The sequence below is a fragment of the Sminthopsis crassicaudata genome, chromosome 2 (assembly GCF_048593235.1).
Source record: "Sminthopsis crassicaudata isolate SCR6 chromosome 2, ASM4859323v1, whole genome shotgun sequence".
Lineage (NCBI taxonomy): Eukaryota > Metazoa > Chordata > Mammalia > Dasyuromorphia > Dasyuridae > Sminthopsis > Sminthopsis crassicaudata.
In genome coordinates, this window is record NC_133618.1 from 576,176,706 (window position 1) to 576,198,147 (window position 21,442).

Sequence of the window (21,442 nt, forward strand, 5' to 3'; positions counted from 1 at the left end):
AATAATTTATAGCCTTCTATTTCCATCCCTATGCCTGCACCCCAGCTCTACCTCCTGCTTTCCTCCGGCTCCGGGGAATCAATACACTCACATAGCCACACTGGTACTTCAGGGTGCAGACCAAGAGAGACCAAGACAGAGAGACAGACAGAGAGCAGAGACAAATGGACAGAGAGACCAAAAGAAATGGGGAGAAGCTGAGAAAGACAGAAAGTAAAGGGAATGAGAGAATTATGCGTTACATAGAAAATGGATTACATATGAGAAGAGAGTAAATAAAAAAGATCACATCCTAAGCACATTCTTAGAAGCTTGAGATTTTCCTCTTCAGTGTTGGACTAAAAAACTTATTATGATTCAGATCCCATTATTTTAATGCTCATTAGAAGTACTAAAGCATTCTTAACTCATAAGGACCCTCTTTGGCTGCTGGAGATGGGGCTGGGAAGGAGGCTGCCCTATCCAAGCATCCAGAGTTCCTTGAGGATGAGGCTCTTAGTGTCTTTTCTGAATAGCAGCTGCCACAATGGCTGCCCAGGCCCAGAAGAAGTACCAGCTGCCCCTGAGCAAGGGCTAGGGCCAGGGCCAACTCCTGATCTCTGCAGATCTTCTGCCTAGGTCAGCGCCCAGAGGGGAAGACCAAGCCATGCCATCTATCCTCCCCATCTCAGGCCTCTATTCACCTGTGTCATGGTCAGTGTTCCATTAGCCCCTTACAGGGCATCTGTCTCCAGTTAGGGCATCCTTCTCCTTGTCAGGGCTTTCAGTAGGGACTGCAATATGATGACTGGACCTTACCGGGGGAGAGAAGCACCCTGCCTGAGCTGGGTTACCCACCGGTACTAGAGTGTCTACAGGAAGGGGCTGACTGTGTGGAAGGCCTTGAGAACTGTGGCCGGCCATTCCTCCTGAGCTGGGACCCCTGCCAGAATTCCCGAGCCTTCTTAGGGAGATCTGAAGTGAAGTGGCTTCAGGGGAGGACATGGATTTAGTTAAAGACGTGAGGAAGAGCAGACAGGCTGTGGGAGAAGGAGAGGCTAGTTGAGCCCCTTGCCTGAGGAAGTCAGAGAAAATGATGTGTCTCTATGAACCCTTGTGCAGAACCTGCAGTGATGGGGTGCAGGAGAAGGGAGGAGGCAAGAGTAACTACTGGACAGGAGCAACCTAAGATTCCATCTGCTGGGTGGGAGGGAAAGGCTATGTGGTAGACTTTCTGAAGCTGTGAATGAATGTGTACGTGTGTGTGTGTGTGTGTGTGCATAGGTGAGACCAGTTGGAGGCCACCTAAGTTTCATAGCATTTCAAGCTGGGAGGTCATGTAGCCCAAACTCACTCATTTTACAAATAAGGAAACTGAGGAACAGAGAGCCTCTGGTGAAGGAGCATGCAATAAAAAAGCTAGTTAGCTGCATTGTCCTACCTTTATATAAGTCCTTCAAAGGGACAAAAGTGGAATAATTCTGTAGGGTGAAAAGAATACTTGGTTTGGAGTCACAAGTCCTGGATTCTAATCCTGATCCCCGCTTCCTATCTCTATGATCTTAGACAAGTTATTTAATCTTCCTGAGTTTCCTCACCAATAAAATGAGGGGGCTGGATGAGCTAATCCCTACATTCCTTTTCAGCATCAAATCTATGATTCTATGGCCTAGACTTACCCCTTACATTGCTCTTGGTTGCTGATTTCTGATTGTAGATGCAGGAAGGACGCTTGGCCTTTGGGAGAATGATGGGTTTGTTTTCCCCGCCACTCTTAAGTATCCCGAGATCAGCCCTGGGGACTGAGTGCCCGCTGGGTTGGTGGCACAGGCACCAGGACTATTAGTAACCCGACAGCAGGAGCCCCGACCCCCTCCTTTAGCACGCACCACCAAACTGCTGTCGCAGAATAGTGATTTTCCATCACTTTCTGACTCAGCTAAATCTGCACTAGTGCCCCGGGGGTCAGGGGCTCTGGGTAACAAAGACAAGCAGCCCAGCAAGGAAAGCCCTATCTGTGCAGAGCTTTGCGGCTATACCTTCTCCTGGTCTCAGCATTTCTTACCCTTGGCCCACAGCCCATCAGCAGAGTCTGTATTCCAGACCCAGAGAACTTGGGCCCACCTAGGATGCCCATTGTCAGTCCTCAGAGCCTTCCTGGCCTGGGAACAATATCCCTTGGATGTTCAGCGGTCCTTTTCATCACCTCATGTTTGGTCCCTGAGACACTTCCACCCTCTTCTATTTTCTTCAAGCCTATGTCTAACTCCCTCTTTCTCATCTCACCTCCTCCTTTAGAGAAAAGTCATTTGAACTTCCACTTTTAGCTTTCTTGTATTGAGAAATATCCCTCTGTGTGTGTGTTTTGAGGGGGGGTTGTTTTTTTTTTAATTCCTGAGTCCCTTTCCTCCACTCTGAGTAAGATGTTCCCTCTATCTCCAATACAGAAACCCTCGTCTGATGTTCTTGATTCCATCCCCTCTCATTCACTCTAACCCTTTCAAAGATTCCCTGTCTTTCATGACCAAGCATTTCCTCTCTCTACATCTGTCTCCAGTTAGGGCATCCTTCTCCTTGTCAGGGCTTTCAGTAGGGACTGCAATATGATGACTGGACCTTACCGGGGGAGAGAAGCACCCTGCCTGAGCTGGGTTACCCACCGGTACTAGAGTGTCTACAGGAAGGGGCTGACTGTGTGGAAGGCCTTGAGAACTGTGGCCGGCCATTCCTCCTGAGCTGGGACCCCTGCCAGAATTCCCGAGCCTTCTTAGGAAGATCTGAAGTGAAGTGGCTTCAGGGGAGCCCCAACAAACATGCCCATGCCTCTCTTAATCTAAAAGCAAAAACAAAACCAAAAAACCAGCCAACCTTTTCCCCTCTATCCTTCTGCCTCCTTGTGCTAGAGCCAAATCTCTCTCTCTTACTATGAAACCTTTCAAAAGGATAGTTTACATCTCTCTCTACTACCTCACTTCACTTTCACTACTTAATCCCTTGCAATCCATTCCCCAAACTCACCTCTCCCACAGTGCTGCTAAAACTGCTTTTTCCAAGGTCATCAACAATCTCCTTCCCAGGAATTTTTCCATTCCTTATCCTGCTTAAATATCCTATTTAACATTGTATATTGCTTCCTCTTTCTCCATGGTCCTTTGACATCCATGATATTGCACTATTTTAGTCCTCCCTTACCTGTCTCTCACTGGTTCCACGTCTTCAGTTTCTTTAATCTATAAAATAAGAAATTATAGACATCAAAAGCACTTTCTAATACACAAGTATTTGTGTATGATTCTAAAATGATAAAGGAGGCAGGAAAGGGCAGTAGAAGTAGCAGGAATGGAAGAAGCTCAGATATATAGGCAGGGGTATACCTATATTTTTCTTAGTATGGGTATTCTTTTTTTTTTATTAGTATGGGTATTCTTAATGATTCAGGTGATAGCCCTCTACTCTACTAGCTATACCCTCTCCTATTCCAATGACTTCAAGTATCATTTACTAAAGAAATGCAAGGATAGGAGAAGGTGTAGACTGAAACATCTATGATTTACTAAATATAAGCACCTCTCAGAAAAGGAAATTAATTCCTTCTACCAGTGCAACTCACAGGCTCAGATAGTTACCTAGAGAAGCGTTGACAAACTCAAATAGAAATGAGGCAACTAATGTGTATATAAAGATCCCCGAGGGCCAGGTATTGACTTAGTTTTAAAATATAATATTGCATACGTTTGATTGTATTCTTATTTATTTTTAAAAATATTTCCCAATTACATTTCAATCTGGGGCTGTACTGGAGTGTTCCAGGCTGAATACAGCTGGCAGGCCAAGTTTCACACCTCTGGCCTGAGAGGTTAAGTGAATTGTCCTGGGTCACATAGCGAGTATGTGTCAGAAGCATGGCTTGACATCATGTCTTTGAGGATCCAAAGCCATCTCTCTCTCCACTGCTGGCCAGGCTAAGTCTCTCACCTGAATACAAATGATCTCTAAATTTACATTTCTAGCTCTGCTCTCTGTTCTAAAGGTTCAATGCTAGATTTAATGGCCCCACTGACTATCTCCACCTCAATATCCCACCCCAACCTCAAGCACAACATGCTTAAAAATCAAACTATCATCTTTCCCTCTTCCTGATTTCCTTCTTTCTGTCAATAGTGCCACTAATCATCTAGTCACCCAGGCTTGAAACCTCAGAATTATCTCTGATTCTTCCTCTCTCCTCCCCACATCTAATCAGTGACCAAGCAAATCCTGTGAATTCTTCACTTTGATTCTTCCTTTGCAATGTTTCTCTAATCTGTCCTTTTCTTTCCATGCCCGTTGCCAGCACCTCAGTCCAGGACCTTGTCACTTCTTGCCTGGGTTCTATTACAATAGCCTTCTAACTAGTCTCCCTACTCCTAGGCTCTCTTTACTCCAAGCTATCTTATGCTTTGCTGGCAGATTCGTATTTCCAAAGCACTGTTTTGCCCACATTCCCCTCATCCTCCACCCTTCAAAGGCTCTTCATTGACAGCCCCACATATTGAAGGATAACACCTATATTCCTTTTCTCCCAGAAAGCAATAGATTTAGACCACATGAGAAAAACATCCTGTGCATACCCCTGCCTATTTATCTGAGCTTCTTCCATTTCTGCTACTTGTACTGCCCTTCCCTGCCTCCTTTCTCATTTTAGAATTATACACAAATACTTGTGTATAAGAAAGTACTTTTGATAGCCTATAATCCCTTATTTTATAGATTAAAGAAACTGGTAACCAAAGAAATTGATAACTGAAGATCACATAACCAGTTAATGGCACAGCAGAAAATAGAACCCAAAATTCCTGATTCCCAATTCAGCCAAATTTTCTTTATTTTTCTTTCCTTCCTTCCTCCTTTCCTTTTTTCTTCCTTCCTTTTTTCCCCTCCCTCTCCTCCTTTCTTCCTTCTTTCCTTCCTCCCTCCCTCCCTCTCTTCCTTCCTTTTCTTCCTACCTCCCTCTCTTTCTTCCTTCCTTCTTTCTTTCCTTCCCTACCACAGCTTCAAACTCCTGAAGTTAGATGATACATCAGTCTCAGACTTCCTCAGTAGAAAAGGATACAAAACAAATGTGTGCTGTCATGGCTCAGCTTAGTTTTACCTCCTCCTTTTTCAGACATATCCCAGATGAATCACCCTAGCGTGCCCTTTCCCATCCACAAACTCTTATAGCACTTCTCTTTTTTCATTCAGTTGGACTTATTATTAATTATTTTGTGTTTTGTATTATCTTTTTATCATTCTTTCCAAAATGGATTGTGAGTCCCTTGAGGATGTTTCCATATTTGTTTCTCCCCATCACTTAGCATGGTGCTCTACAAATTTCAGGTGTTCAATTAATATTAATTTCCAGAATCTTGCACATAGTAGGTATAAATATTTGTGAGTAGGCATTCAAACTAATACTCATTTTAATTCATCTGACAGCTTGGCTTTTTCAAATATTTAAGATTAATCCACCTAAAGATGTCCCAGAAAAAAAATAGCAAGTCCATTGAGAAAGTTCTTCCCAGGACACTTGACTTGTCCAGTGTTCTGAGGTACCCTCCCCTAAACATTGCTTCTTAGATGGACCTTTTAGGCTGGTGGTCAGACCCTCAGAAACCTGAATCATCCTTCAAACCTGAGACTTTTATCTGGCTCCTTTTACTCTGAGTCAATGCACAGAGTTCCAACGCAAGCTTTTACATAGTAGTAGGCATTCAGTAGATATTGATTGAACTGAAATGAACTGAATTCATGGGATCATGGGATTTAAGACTGGAAGAGATATAGATATCCAATTTGGATATTGCTTGTTTTACTGATGAGCCAATAGGCCCAGGGAGATCATTTGGCTGGGCAAACTGATATGAATGGCTGTCTGGGGGAAAAATGTTCTCCAGGTAGAGGCTGATCCGTATGGATCCAGACTGAGGCTCTGGCCTGTGTGAGGTCAGTTGGTAGGACAACCTCCTCCAGTTAGGATTTCCCACTGGGACTACGTGTGATCTTTCAGCCATCTCTCACCTTCTTCTTACTTTCTACTATCTCTCACCTTCTTCTTACTTTCTACTAGACAATCTTTCTGGCCCCCTAGAAATATCCTGACATCTCCTTTGTTTTTTTTTTTTTTTAGCCAGGGTGCTTTCCCCTCTGCTTTCTCTATGTATCAGAGCACTTTTGTGGGGAAGAAACCTGCTTGGTGTCTCTGACATTTCCCTCTCCCCAGTTCCTGTGTGCCTTGTTTACTTTAAAGGCAGGGGGAGAGAACAAGCCTCCACCACTGAGAGTATGAGTCTCCTTTCCCTCAGCCTCCCAGAATGGGAAATACTAGCTACTGTGCCATGCTGTGCTGTACAGGACTGTTGCCTGGTCTGCCTTTTTCTATCCTTGCTGTTAAAATGAAGCTGCAATTTGGATGATGCCCAGGGGTAGGACAGAATGCAGATTGCTTCCTCACTGAGCTGCACTAGATTGGATTGGCAGAGCCAACGGGAGGGAAAACTTGCTCCTTGCAGCAGTCAGGGCTGGGCAACTGGGAGCAGATGGATGAGAGGGAGCTAAGGCATTAGGGAGGACAGAAAAAAAAATCAAAGCCAGTGGCTGGACTGAGCTAGAGTGAACCAACTTTCTGACTTGACCCATTGTTTGTTGCAGGATCATCCGGACCAAAGTTCAGCAGCCTTTCCACCCAACCCCAGATGGGACAGGAACAGGAGTGACAGCTCCTGGACACACCATAGGTAAGAAGATAAGAGGGACTGATCTTAAGTCCTGGGAGACTCCAAAGCCATCCAAATGAGAGCTGTCCCTGTGAGCTGCACACCAGCAGCAAAGGGAGAGGCATAACAGAGCCCATAGAGCTTATCTGACCCCCCTGCTTTTCTCAGAGGGCATCAAGCAGCTTAAGATTTCCCCTTTAGAAAGCTATTACAAGATCCTTTAATCATTTTCTCTTGCTCCTCCTTTTTCTTTACTTCTCTTTCTCTTTCTTTTTTCCCCCATCTAATATTGACCCTCTGCTGTCTGTCTCATCCTCACTTATCCTCTCCTCTTTTATTCCTTCCTCCTGCTTCATTTACTCTTTTTTCTTTCCTTCTTTGGATCTCTACCTCCCTACCCTTCCTTCCTCTTGTTTTTCCCCATTCCTATGTCTTCCTTTCTTGCTCTCTCAGCTCTCTCTTCCTAGGTCTCTATCTTTCTCTCTCATTGTCTTTCTGTGGGTTTTGGATTTCTTCTTCTCCCTGCTCTTTTTTCTCTGCCTGAAGTCCATGGTGTAGAGTTTAGCCTTGAAGGGTAAGAACTACGGAAAAGCGACTTGCTCTGAGGTGATTTGATCTGACCAAGGAAATAGAAGCAGCTAAATGTGGAGATATTTGTGAAATGGACTTTGCTAAACACTCTATCCTTGGTTGAATTGATCCTGACTTGCCTTGTATCCCTCCTGCATCCCCTATAACATCCTGAGGGATGTCTTGTCTCTGTGATGTAAGAAAAGGCATCATTACCACAGAGCAGTTGTGGAGAAGAGAGAGAATTAAATGGGGCTGAAATATAGCAACAGGGGGTGGTCCATATTGAGTGCCAGAAAGAGGAAGGGACCATGGTTTCCCTCTGAATGGTGCCCACCTTGACTTGGGTCCTAGCCCAAGACTGAAGCTGCTCTCCTGACAGCCTTCCCCCTTTGCCTTGTCCAGTTCCCAGCACGGCCTCCCCTCCTGTTTCCAGCGCCTCCAATGACCCTGTAGGCTCGTACTCCATCAATGGGATCCTGGGGATTCCTCGCTCCAATGGTGAGAAGAGGAAACGTGATGAAGGTAGGAAGGAGGATAAAGGCTTGGCCTCCTTTTGCATGCTTTGTCCCTGGGCACAGGGCTCCGGTTTCTGGCCTGGCCTCCCAGCTGCTCCTTGGTGAGATCAGTTTTAGTAGTAAGCCTGGTCCCCCCACTGCCCTGCTGGCTCCCAGACAGAGGCAGGGTACAGGCTCTGCCATCAGCTCCGCCATCTGCTCACCCACCACTGGGACTCATCCTATCCCTATTTAATTCTAGAGGGAACAGGAACCACTTTTCTTGAGAAGTTTAGGGAGATAGAAGATGCAGAGAGCCAAGGAGTTAGCCCCAAACTCCTCCTCTTACCTTCCATTCCTCTTACCTGACCCAGACGGTCAAAGTAGGGGAAGGTACCACCCACAGCAGGTCCTGGTTTTCTTTCTCTGGAAAACTATCTTATGTAAATGACTGAGGGGCTGGGAGGGGGAAGGAGAGTCTTGCTTAGCCCTATATGAAGAGGTTACTTTCTCCATTTGCTTGTAACATTCCATTACAAAGTCCAGGTAGCAGGGGGGAAAGAAGGAAGGAAGGAGAATGAAAAGATATTTCAGTTCTTTCTGAGAACTCTTTCTTTTCCTCCCTTTTGCAAAGCTCCTTCCCCTCCCCCCTCCTTTCAAGAGGAGAAGATTGTGGACTTTTTGAAGAAGGGTTTTCTGCTTGAATATTAGTCTTATAGGCTCAGTCTTAGCACAGGCCCTAACGTCTGGCACTCCACATTCCCCAATGCCTTAGCTATACACTCCCATTGAATCTGAAACCTTCTGTTCAAAAGGTTACATGTATAAGAGCCCTAGAGCTCCATATGGAGGGGATGGTGTATGTGGGCACCCCAAACCTGAGGGTGAAAGCCTCAAGCTGAGACAGTCCTATACAAGGATTCCAGGCTGAGGGGGACAGTGAATGAGAGCCCCCAGATCCCAAACTAGGAGACAATATATTTGAGGCCCTCTGGATATGAAGGCAATATGTGTGTGTGTGAGGGCCCCTGGCTGATGGGACAAGGTGTTCAAGAATTCCAGACCCCAAGCTGAGGGGACAGTATGTGTGAGGGCCCAAAGCTATGAGCACAGTCCGTGTGATAGCCCCAGGCTGAAGGGACAGTGAGTTAAAGGCCTCAGGTCCAAGGGACAGAATGTGTGGGGGCCTCAGGCCCTACTCTAAGGGAGTAGTATATAAGTATGGATCAGGGCCCCAGGCTTCAAGCTAAGGGTCCAAAGTGTGTAAGGGCACTCCTTGTATAACCGTGAGGAACATGGTGTATAAAGGCCCCAGGCTGAGGACACAGCGTATGTAAGGCCCCCATCTGAAGGGACATTAGGGGTGAGGCCCCCAGACCTCAGGCTGCCGACACAGTGTGTTTGAGGACCCCAGGCTGAGAGGACAGTATGTGAGAGCCCCAGGCCTGGCAAGATAGCGATGACCTGGAGCTGGACTCCTTCCAGGAGCCCTAATGGCCTCGTTTCACAGGGAAACAGCTTGTCTGGCTCTATTTCGCCTTCTTCTGAAATATCCAAACCCATTTGGCTGACACGGGCTACACCACTCACTAAATTTCATTTTGGTTGTTTTGGCTGAGGCAGTGCTGCATTAGGGTTAGGGGTGGTGAGAGAAAGGTTCCCACCCCCAAGTCTAACCTTGGGCCCAGTTATGGGGAGAGAGGGATTGTATCAGAGAAGAAAAGGAGAATGTATCCATCATCTCTACCTAGTTGGGGATTCTCATTCCTTCCCAATCCCTGCTATCTTTGATGCATTAAGGGATTTTAAAGTATTTCAAATCTGAAAAGTATTTGGTCTTTAACTGCCTTGCTGCTCCTTTCCCTCCAATTCCAGGAATCCAGGAAAGTGTCCCCTCTCTCCACTAACCCACCTTCCATATATTGAAACCTCGGCTTTTTGGTGGGAGGGTAGGGGGTTGGAAGGTGTGAAAGAACTCAGGGACAAGTCTTGGAACCACTTTTCTTTTTTCCTTCTCACTTACTACATTGCTAGAATGAATTTGAAGGGGTCTTCTTTCTGCTCTTGGGGCCCTGGAAGAAGGAACTAATTTGTGGCAGGGTATGGGAAAGGTGGAAGAATACAATCACTGTATTCTAGGTCAGGCTAGGGCAAACTTCTTTCCTCCCTGGAGAACTTGACCATGTTTGTTTTAGCATCCTTACAACTCTGATGAGTAGGAGGGGAGGTCAGAAGCTTAGCTCATTCTTTCTCTCTCTCTCTCTCCCTCTCTCTCTCTTTCTCTCTCTCTCTCTTTCTCTCTCTCTCTCTCTCTCTCTCTTCTCTCTCTCTCTCTCTCTCTCTCTCTCTCTCTCTCTCTCTCTCTCTCTCTCTCTCTCTCTCTCTTTCTCTCTCTTTTTGTCTCTGTCTCTGTCTCTCCTTCTCAAAGTTTTCCTTACTCTAGAACAGGGACAGTTACAAGGTGAATAGGTTTCAGTGGAATCTGTGAACTTGGATGGAAAAAAATTACATCTTTATTTTCATTAACCTCTAACTGAAATTTGACAGTTCCTTCAATTCTGAAAAGAGACAAACAAATATTATTCTGAAAAGTCCACAGGTCTCCCAGACTATCAAAGATTCCATTAATTAATTAATTAGTTTTTTGATTAAAGCTTATTTTCAAAACATATGCATAGACAATTTCACCTTTGGAATACCTTGTGATTCAAATTTTCTTCCCTTCCCTTCCCTAGAAAGCAAGTAATCCAATATATTAAATATGTGCAATTCTTCTATATATATATATATATTTCCACAATTACCCTGGTTAATATTTTTAAAAAGGTGGACATGATAAGATAGTTTCCCTCCCTGTGTGGAGGAGAAAGTTTCCATGAGGGGTTCCCCAATCCAGTCAACTCTGCCGTTTCCTCTGGGCTCAGTTGCTCTGGAATGCTCCAGGAGGGCTAGAAAGGAGAAAGTGGAGGCAGCTCTCTCCCAGCCCTCATTCAGGGCCTACAAAGTGCAAACCGGTTCTAGCCTGTGTTAGGTAGCAACACAGATGATTAAGAAGAGAGCAGATAATTATATGTCAAGATGATGTAGCCCAACTCTCCAGTCGGGCAAAGGTAGCAGAGCAGCCTGCATCAGGCTGTACAAGGGGGGCAGGGGAGGAGCTGTTCAAATGCCCAGGTATATATGTGAGGGCTGCATCTACTGGGTCTGAAGGAAGAGAGGCAAGAGACAAAAAGAGGACCAGACCAGGGCAGTTTGGGATTGGGGGGAGGGAGAACTTAGGAATTGCATCCCCCTCAGGAGCTTCCCGGAAGAATGGGTCTGCCTTGACCCCCTCAGTCTCCGCTTGGCAATGGATCTGACTGGCATTTTCTGGGAAGCCTGTTAGACTGTAGGAAATGCCTGAGACCAGGAGCCCCAGACCAGGGGTCAGCCTCGGGGAGCTTCCTCCCCTTCCAGCCCTGCTGCTCAGTACAGTGGGGCCCATTCTTCAGCTCTAACAATGTCACCGGGGTGGGCATTAGGAGGACAATCGCTGCAGTATGTGCTGGCATTATTGGAGACAATCTCAGCAGGAGTTATTGGTGCTCATGGTGATAATACCCAGAGCATTATTGGCATTGGCGCTCATAATATGGACAGTGTTATTAGAATCTGCAGCAATCATAGCTGTGGAGTTATTAGCACAAGACCTACCAGCCTGGGCTCTGCGGGAGGCAAGGGATGTTATAGAATGAGTCAGAAGCCTCTTGACCAGTCCTTCAGTGGGGTGACGTGGGGGAGAGTGCCCGGGGACAGGATTGGGAAATGGGAGATTGCTGGGAAAATCCCCTCCCAAGGTGCTACAGCAGTGTAAGAGTAAGCATTGGGCTGCTTGGAGCATTGTGTGTCCATCCACAACCCTGAGAAGGCAGTGTACCCAATTTACTGCCCCTGAAACTTTCATCTTTAAGCTTCCAATTAAAACTGACTCCATTGGATGGATAGGGTGCTCCCTGGGGCTTTTGGTGGCACTAGGCAGAAAATGTATTTGTATAATAGGAACAGAGATAGAAGAGTGTCATTTTTTTCACAGTCACATGAGGTGGACCTTCATTGGCCAGTCCTCCGTTCCTCTTGATTCGGTAGCTTCCATCTGGGTTTCAGAACACTTTTGTACATTAAATGTTGCTGTCTGCAACCTGAGAAAGGGAAAGTGAGTCACAGAGCAGGCCCAATAGATCTGCTGGAGGATCCTAATGAGGCTGCATGTCTGTTGCTTGAGGGGAGTGGAGGGAAGGAGAGATGAATGTGTGTACGTATGTGTATGTTATCCTTCCAAGTGTGAAGTGGCCAGAGGCCAGAAGTTTGCATTACATTAATTAGACACCCAGTGAATTGTGGTGTCCAGCAAGTACAGTTATGCTTGGTATATTGTGTGGCTGCAAATGGCAGATTCCTATCAGTTTCTTTAATATCTCCCTTCTGATTTGGATGAAGCTGTAGCCTGAAAAAGTCGTTTATTTTCTTAGCAAGCTTTTCACTGAGACATCCCTCTGGGTGTTGTGCCGGTTTGACTTAGAGCAAGCAGGGAGATTAGGATGTGGAGGGGAGTAACACCTCTGGCTTCTGTCTTAGAGCCTGTGTTTGGGGGCAGGGGGAGAAGGAAGAGGTCCTTAGCTGAGGGGAAGAGGGGAGGGTTGCAGAACAGAGCCAAGCTGGGGAATCAATAAGGTCCAGTAGACTTGGAGCAGCCTCATTCCCTGTCCCTGGAGCCCAGTAGTTCCTGAAAGTGGCTGGAGGTCTGTACAGCTTTTTTTATTGGCAGGTAGTTATGAATGTATCTGGGAGTAGTTCTGTGAGGAGAGGCCATGAATTTCAAAGGCAGGATGGACAGAACCATCGAAAAGAGAGAAAGTGAAGTCCTATTAGACAGGAGCTTCCTTGTACATATCTCACACAGCCCTTCTGTGTCCAGGTTCTTTGTTGGAGGGGGGTTTCTGTAGGCAGGGTCATTAGGTAAAGACCCATACATAGAACATTTCGCTCTTGTCCATTTATATCTGCTAATACATGTTTGGTCGAGCCATGGCTGTCTCTTGGTATACTGTAAACATTTTAAAATATAAACAAATAGGTAGTGGTACAATGTAAGGCACTCTGGCCCCAGAGTTAGAGGACAAGGATTCAAATCCTACCTCTGACTGCCAGCTTCCTGTATAATAAGTAATTTAACCCCATTGAGCCTCAGCTACCTCATCCAAGCCAGGTTACATATAAAATGAGGAAGCTGAACTAGAAGACCCATTCCTTCCCTTCTAATTAACATCTACCATACCAGACAGATAGGCAAAATACTTTATTGAGATGCTTTAAACTCCCCTATCCCATACTTCTAAATCTTTCTCCACACTCCCCTGCCTGTTCCACCTCCCACAGTCTTGGTGGAGTGTCAGCCATGCTGAAGGTAAACCTTATTTTTATACCCTTTTTCTCATCCCCTTCTCACCTTGTCCAGAACTACTAGAATATAGTTTAGTAGAAAGATGGAGGAATTTGGAGTCAAATGATTTGGATTCAAATTCTAACTCAAAAAAAAAAAAAATCCTAACTGCTACTTTATCACCTCAGTGACATTGAACAAATCACTTCCCCACACTGGGCTTCAATTTTCTCATCTATAAAATGGAGATATTGGACTAAAGTGATCTTTTGGAAGCTTTCTTATGGCTTTAAATCTGTGTCCCTATGTACCTTTAACTTTGATCTATCAATCATTCCCTGTATTTTAACTCTTCACCCCTCTTATGATTCCTTCTCCTTGACCTACAAACACACTCAAACATTCTCATTCCCCTTCCCTTGACCCTGTTCCTCCTCCCAAGCTATCCTTCTAGCTCTCTTCTTCCCTTTACCTTTAAGTTTCTGGAAAAAGTAATGCATATTTGCTATTCCCATTACTTTTCCATTTACTCATTCCTTGGCTCCTGGTGGTATGGCTTCCATTTCTACCACTCTACTGAAACTGCTTCTCCAGTCATTTATGACTTCTTGTTTAATCAACAAATCCAGAGGACTTTTTTCAGTCCTCATCATCCCTTGTTTCTTTCTCTATCTCTGTGTCTATAATGCTGTCTCTCTCTTTAGCTCTGTCTACCTCTGTCTCTCTGTTTCTCTGTCTATGGTCTCTCATCTTCTCTTTGAGAAGTCTCACCCAGACTGGAAGCACAGTGGCCATTCAGAGAACTGATCCCTCTACCAATGAGCAGAAAAGCTTTAACCTGCTCTGTTTCTGACCTGAGTGGATTTGTTCCTCTCTTGGCAGCCTGGTAGCAAATGGAGCCCCAGGGATTTACCATAGTGGTACCTAACGCATATTGGAAAGGCTATGGGCTTTAGCCCTATCTTAGCTTAGAATTCCCTAGCTCAAGTGATTTGCGGTGCCCGTCTCCTTTCCCAGCAGCAGGGCACTCACTCTCATACCTGCCCCTTCTTGCCACTCTGTTCCTGCGGCTTCAGTGATACTGCATCTTGAATTCTCTTCCCATCTTTCTGACCCTTTATGCTCTATCTCTTTTAAGAGCAACTCCTTAGCTGCATTTATTCTTTAAACTTAGATGTCCCACAAAGTGTGTCCTCAGACCTCCTTTTTCTGTTTTTACAATCTTCTCTTTACTGTTCTCATCTACTCCTGTGGAGTTAATTAACACATCTACAGTATATGGATGACTCCCAAATTTCTATTTCTAGCTGCAGCTTCTCCAAGCTCCAGCCCCATATTTCCAACTGCCTGATGATGTACTAGCATCCCAAACTTAACAGGGACAATAGAGAACAATTAGCTTTACTTCCCTACCTGACTTCCCCACTTCTCTTGAGGAACCATTATACTCCTGTTTACCCAGGCTCAAAATCTCCAAGTCATCTTTTACCTTACTCTCTACATTTATTTGTAAAATTTATGCTGTATATAATATTCGTAAAGTGCTTAGTTCAGTTCCTAGCACATAGTAACTGCTTTGTAAATGTTTATTTCCTTCACCCTTCCCTACATTTCTAATGAGTTACCAATTCCTATCATCTTCCTCTATTTTCCTCTTTTCCTTTCCCATGACAACCATCCTAACACAAATCGTCATCATCTCATGTTGTTTTGTTTTGTTTTTACGATTTTAACTACTGTAATTGTGTTTTGTAAAATTATTGTAATTATTATATTAGTATGGTGCCTGGCCCACAATAGATACTATATAGCTATTTATTCCCTTCCTTTCTCCCTTATTATATCCCTTCTACCCAGTCTTCTTGCTTCAGTCTCTCCCCTTTTCTTTCTGTCCCTTTATTGTCCTTTCCAAATAATCTTCTTAATGTACCCATTCCTACTATCATTTATCCACTCAAAAGTCTTGAAAGGTTCCTTATGATCTATAAATAAAATATGGACATAACAACAAAAGTAAAAGTAAAACACCTAGTGTTTTACACATTTTCTCATTTGAGCCTCATAATAGCCCAGGGAGGTTGGTGCTATTTTGATCCTCACTTTACAGATGGGGAAACTGAGACACAGAGAGATTAAGTGATTTGCAGGAGGTCATGCAGCTAGTGAACGTTCCAGGCAAAATGTGAAAGCCAAACCTATCCATTGTATCACTTAGCTGCTCCTTACACTGATATTCAGGGTATTCTATGGTCTGATTCCAACCTTTGTTTTCATTCTCATCATCTTACATTATTTCTCTTGCTAAATAGCCAAAATAGATTCCTCACTGTTCTGTTCTCACCCCATTCATATCTTACTTTCTCTTGTCTCCCATTTTTGTTCAGGCTATTCCTCACGCTCAGAATGGATTCCCCTCCTTTCCCTCCCTTCCCAACTCTGTCTTTAAAAACCTCTCCTTTCCATTAAGACCAATCTGCTGCTGTCTTCTCCATCAAGCCTTTCCTGGCTTCCTCTAGCAGCAAGTGATTACTTTGCCCTCAATATGCTTATCTCTCCATTGTATGTGTCAACATTCTGGCTGTAATAATTATTACAATTATTTTCATCTCTGCCTTATCCCCCATACTAGATTATAAACTCCTTGAGGGCAAGGATTGGGCTTTATTTTATCTTTGTATCCTCAGAATTTAGCATGATACTTTGCACATAGAAGCACTTAATAAGTGTTTTTGATAGAAGATGTCTCTGTTTCTCCCTGCCTTTTTTCATATACACAATAGCTCACATATCTTGAGGTCTGTATTTATTCAGGAAATGTGTGTTTATGTCCAAAGGTCTATATATAATTTTAAGAGAGACAGAGAAATAGAGGCAGAAAGAAGGAAAATACGTGTATGTCTATCTTTGGATGAAGAAGTCTATAGAAATACCATATCTTAATTGGGCAGAATTTCATTTCTCTGAATAGTATGTATGTCTGGAAACATTTTGAGCTGTGAGAATATGAAGAGGATGTTCTTATGAGCTTGGGGACATGTTCTGTTGAACTGCATTTAAAATAACTTGGATAGTGTATACCTGGTTCAGGAAAACTCCCTACTGAGGGAGGGGGCAGTGTCTCAAGTCCTGAGACAGTTAATGATCACATGGGTATGTGTAGGTGGAGCATCCAGGACCAGATAGATGCTCTGACTCATGATGATTGGCAGTAAAAGGGGCATGAATTTTTTCACTTGCTAATAGGATGAGCCCTGTAAGAAACTGGGCAGAGTCAAGTCAAGATGGAGGGTATCAGGAAAAAGGAACGGTCAGAGATGAAGGGAGAAGAGATACAAGACTGATAACTCTACCTTCAAGTTAAAAAGCATAAAGCCAAGTTAGCTAAGCTTGAATCTCAGAGGAGGCTTGAAAATATCTAATTTATAATTACTATGGAATTATAGAATTATCTGGTTGTTCACCAGCCAGCTATTTTGTTTTTTGCATTATCACTTCTTGTACCCTCTATATTATCTACGAATTTAGTCTTGTCCCTATAAATAAATGTCCTTGTTTAAATCTCAATGTCTAGTTGGGGGAAAGACAGGATCAGATTAGAGCAAGAAAGTATCAGAAGAGTGGCAATAGTTGTTAGGGGAAGATACAGTAACAACAGTGCTGAAGAGACTGATCAAAATATATCATCTGTGAGGTTGAGGAGATCTGGGACTCAAAGGAGACCCTAGTCACAAGCTGGTATCTTAGTTTGTGAGCCCCTGGCAAGACCAGCTGCATCGATCAAGTCAACCAGGCCCAGCCAAGGAGACAGGATCTTTTCAAAGCATGGGTGAGTTTAGTAAATGGGGAAATAGGAGCTCAGGAGAGGACTTTGTCCTGGATATAGAGATATGGATTTGGTGGAGACTTACCACGGGTCATGAGTATATTCAGAGAATGAATGAAAAAAGAATGAATGAATAGTAAAACATTTATTAAGGATTCATTACTATGTGCAAAGTAATTTGCTTTACCATAGGACTCCGCAGATTATTGGCTCTTCTTGGAGCCTCACTCATGGGACAGAATTGCAAAAACCAACATTGGGGTTCCCTGTATCCTCTTTTTCTTTTCCAAATTCAAGCCCCATCCAGTCCTTTCAAGTAGAGTTTGCTCTTTCTGGATCTCAGTCTATTTTACCGGATTTATCTGTCTGTCTGCCTGCCTTTCAGAATCTCTCAGTATCTGTCTGTCTGTCTCTCATTTGCTCTAGTCAAAGTATACACTGCTCCTGCCCACATTAGAGGAGGTGGAGGTTTGCATCTGGTCTGGACTTTAAGAGGTATGGGGTTTGGGGCAACATGGTCTTGGGGATCAGGGGACATACTCTTGACATTAAGAGACCACAGCAGCCAGGGAGCCAGGGAGAACCAGGCCTCTAGAGGAACTCCAGACCCTGCAAAGTTCTTTGCATGGGGGTCATCCCTGATGATATGGGGAGAAGATGGGGGGGGACCTTGAAGCACTGTAGTAGAATGGTCGAAAAGACTAGGGTGCTGCCCACTATCAGGTCTGCCAGTGAAGGTGGTGGTGGGGGCACTTCTGCCAGCCTTTGGAAAAACAAAGAGCAGATCGGGCCGTAAAACAAAAGCAAAGGAGACTTGGAAGCCCTGACAGCTCTAATTCATCACGGCCCAAGTTTTTTCCCGTGTTCCCATTATATTTGTTTGTAAAAGTGGAAATCAATTTTGAAGGTAATTTTCTGGAAAGAATGGAAGGGAGGTGGGAGGGCCGGATAAGGCAGAGATGGTAAAAGGAAAAATTTAGGCCAGGCACAGCCCAGGGGCAGCTCTTGGCAAGGTGAAAGAAAATTGCATATTCAATCTCCATCCATGAATCTCCCTCACTGCTGCCCGCCTCCTGCTTGAAAACAATGAAGCCTTTTCCCCAAAGCTGGGCAGGGCCTGACTATCAGCCTCACTTTAACTTCAGGGTCATTAATTCCCTGATTATTGAAGGAGAAGAGCGGGTTGCAGCATCTTCAGTTCCAAAGAGCTTCCTCTCACCCCAAATGTGGTCAGGCCCTGCTGGAGTGGGGGTGGGAGAGAGCTTAGCTGAGTGTTGTGGCCTAAACTGCAGGCTATGTTTGGGAACAGCAAAGGGGGGGGGGGGGAAGGAAATGGGAGAGCCAACTGACCCGGGAGGGGGGGAGCTGGGAAGCTGGGGGGAGGGTTGGGAAAAGGCAGTCATTACTGCATACCTCTGTTGTGTTGTTATTGCAAATTAAAAGTAGCATGTTCCACTCCACAGCTATCTTTGGGGAGGGAGGGGCGCTGAGGGAGGTGGGGGATCTTATCATTGCTTCTTCAGCAGACCGGCGGCGTGGTGGTGGTAGTGTCACCGTGTGAGGTGACATTTGAATTTACAATTCCGCTGAGAAAAGCCATTAATTCACAAATTAACATTTCTCCCTCTCCCTCTCTCTTTAACACACTCTCTCTCTCTCTCTCTCTCTCTCTCTCTCTCTCTCTCTCTCTCTCTCTCTCTCTCTCTCTCTCTCTCTCTCTCTCTCTCTCCTCTCTCTCTCTCCTCTCTCTCTCTCTCCTCTCTCTCTCTCTCTCTCTCTCTCTCCCTCTCTCTCCCTCTCTCTTCCCCTCTCTCTCTCTCTCTCCCTCTCTCTCTTTCTCTCTCTCTCCCTCTCCCTCTCTCTCACATGGATGTGCAAGCAATTGAAAGACAAAGGAAATAGCCTTAAGGAAGAGACTTTACTGCTAGTCTGTCTGTGCAGAGATTGCTCCCCCTGCTTCCAGATAGATAAACCAATTACCTGAGAGGCTCCGCTAGGCTCTCGCTCGCCGGCTCCCGGCCGCCCGCTCACACCTCCTTTTGTAGGCTGACTCTGTGGTTGGAGTAGACTCCTCGGAGCTCATTAAAGGGAGCCAGTCCAGCCCTGGTCATTGACCTGCCTCCCCCACCTTTCCTTTCCTGCGGGTGGTGGGAGAGGGATGACTTGGAAGGAGGAAGTCAGCAGAAAAGGGAGGCACTTCCATAACCTGGGGGAAGGGGCGAAAAGTCCCCAGGGAAACCAAGAACAGCAGCCTGCCATCTTGAAGTGGGATTATGGGGAAATCCACCATGGGTAGACATTGAGATGAAGCTTCTTCCCTTGGAAGGGGGCAGGGCACAACTGCTTGTTGGTATGAGGGACAAGAAGGGGATTGGCAGGAGCAGTGAGGTCAGGAACCTGGGACACCTGGGTTCCAGTGAAGGTCTGTGTACATGACTAGGTTTGGATAAGTAATATGTATTTTTAGGGTAGACAGTCTCCTGGAGAACAAATAATGCCAGTAATCACTGTGATGTTAGAGTGAATTTAAAATATCAGCCTAGATGGATGATCTGGAGGCACACAAACTGCCCCTGTCCCACCAAACAGTACTGCTTAGCTCCTGGGATCCCTTAGTAACCCCTCATAAACAAGCCCAGAGAATTCAGAGGCTTCTAGAGCCTTTCTCTGCATGCAAAATCCTGCTGAACTCATAAGATTGCAGGATTTCAAGCTGGATAGGACTTTGGAAATCACCGAATCCTGTTCCCTCATTTTACAGATAAGAGACTTCTTAGAGTCTTTCTCTGCATGCAAAATCCTGCTGAATTCATAAGATCATAAGATTTCTAGCTGGATAGGATTTTGGAAATCACTGAGTTCTCTTTCCTCATTTTACAGATAAGAAAATTGATGCCCAAAGAGGTGAAACAGTTTGCTCCAGGTCAAAGTTAGTAATTAGCAGAGCCTGGATCCAAGCTCAGATATTTAATTTCAGCTCTTTTTCCACTATACCATGCAAGGAGATTGTACATTGCCTTTCCAGTCAGTTCCTTTGGGAGCAAGGGTGGAGAAGTCCCAGGATGTCAATGGCCTGATCATTATATATAAAGACCTACATTGGATAAACAAAACAAGCTATCCAGCCAACATGCAGGACTGACTAAAGTCAGGCTGGCTACTGTCAGGTCTTTTTGTGCCCACATGTCCAGGTCTGATTCCCTTTTTCAACAAACCCCAAGAAAAGTGCAAGCCTGCCCTAGGGGAGGAGTTCTCTGACCTCTGAAGGGAAGGAAAGCTGAGGACAAGATGCCCTTTGCATTCCAAGAACCTGAAAACCCTCCCTTTGCATGGAGCCTCCTCCCAGCTGTTCATAGGCACCGTAAGGATTTACTTTTGTGTATCTGGCACAAAGAAATATAAGCCACATCTGGAGCAGGGAAGTAGAAGGGATAGATTGCTCTCAGCATCTGTAAGAGAAAGTTATGTACATCACTATTGGAGTGACATCCTCTCTAACCTACCATATGACAGAGTATATCAGAGGACAATCCAGAAACCAAATTAACAGGGAAACATCTTTATTCTTAAATATATACAGATATAGTTCACAGAATTTCCTTTGGGCCTCTTAATGTTTAATACTTAGCTAAAATGTTAAATAACGTTTGATGTCACATCAATTAAGATACAGGAAAATTTCTACAGAGTCATAGTTTTAGAGGCAGAAGGGAGGTTGGAGATAATCTAGTCTGATGCCTCCATCGGACCCAAAGAAAGAACAGAAATTATTTCTACATCTAGTAAGTATAGGGAGAAGATTCTAACTTCTAAGTCTAGCAATCTATCCATATGACCTTAAGGTATGAACTCAGCTTTAATTTCCTAATTCTATATTTCCTTTGTCATGTGGCACATTAATTTGCTTATACTTAAAGAAGGGAGTATGGAGAATTTTCCTTGTTTTAACTTAAATTACATATTGCAGATTGGTTGGCCTCTTTGGGGAATGCTCAGTATTAGCCCACTGTTGAACATTAACCATAATAGGATCATAGTGGTATTGTGGAAAGAGAGCTGAATTTGGAGTCAGAGGACAACCAGGGCTTTGATCCCAGATCTTCTACTCTGTGCATTTTTTCAACATCACCATGCCTCGGTTTCTTAAATTGTAAAATTAGAAAATTGGACTAGACAATGTTTTAGGTTCCCTTCTAGATCTAATACTATCATCCTATTAACCCCCTTATCTTATAGTTAAAGAAACAGAGCTCCAAAGACAGGGAAATGTCTTGCCCAAGATCACAGGGAGTAAGTAGTATAAGCTGGAATTACAACTTGGAGTCTTCTCACTAAAAACCTGGTGTTCTTTTCACCATGCTGTGCTATATATGCACACATACACATATGTGGGTATGAATGTGTGCTTGCACTTTACCAG

The 21,442-nt window shown here is 44.6% G+C and overlaps 1 protein-coding gene across 4 annotated transcripts in view; it reads left to right on the plus strand.

Annotated features, from left to right (window-relative positions):
• Positions 1–21,442, plus strand: part of PAX2 (paired box 2) — a 97,851-nt gene that overhangs the window by 33,397 nt on the left and 43,012 nt on the right. For all 4 annotated transcript variants that reach the window (XM_074295333.1, XM_074295334.1, XM_074295331.1 and 1 more), the window contains exons 4-5: positions 6,649–6,734; positions 7,689–7,808. In XM_074295333.1, coding sequence (XP_074151434.1) covers positions 6,649–6,734; positions 7,689–7,808 — 206 coding nt within the window. The remainder of the gene's footprint in view (positions 1–6,648; positions 6,735–7,688; positions 7,809–21,442) is intronic.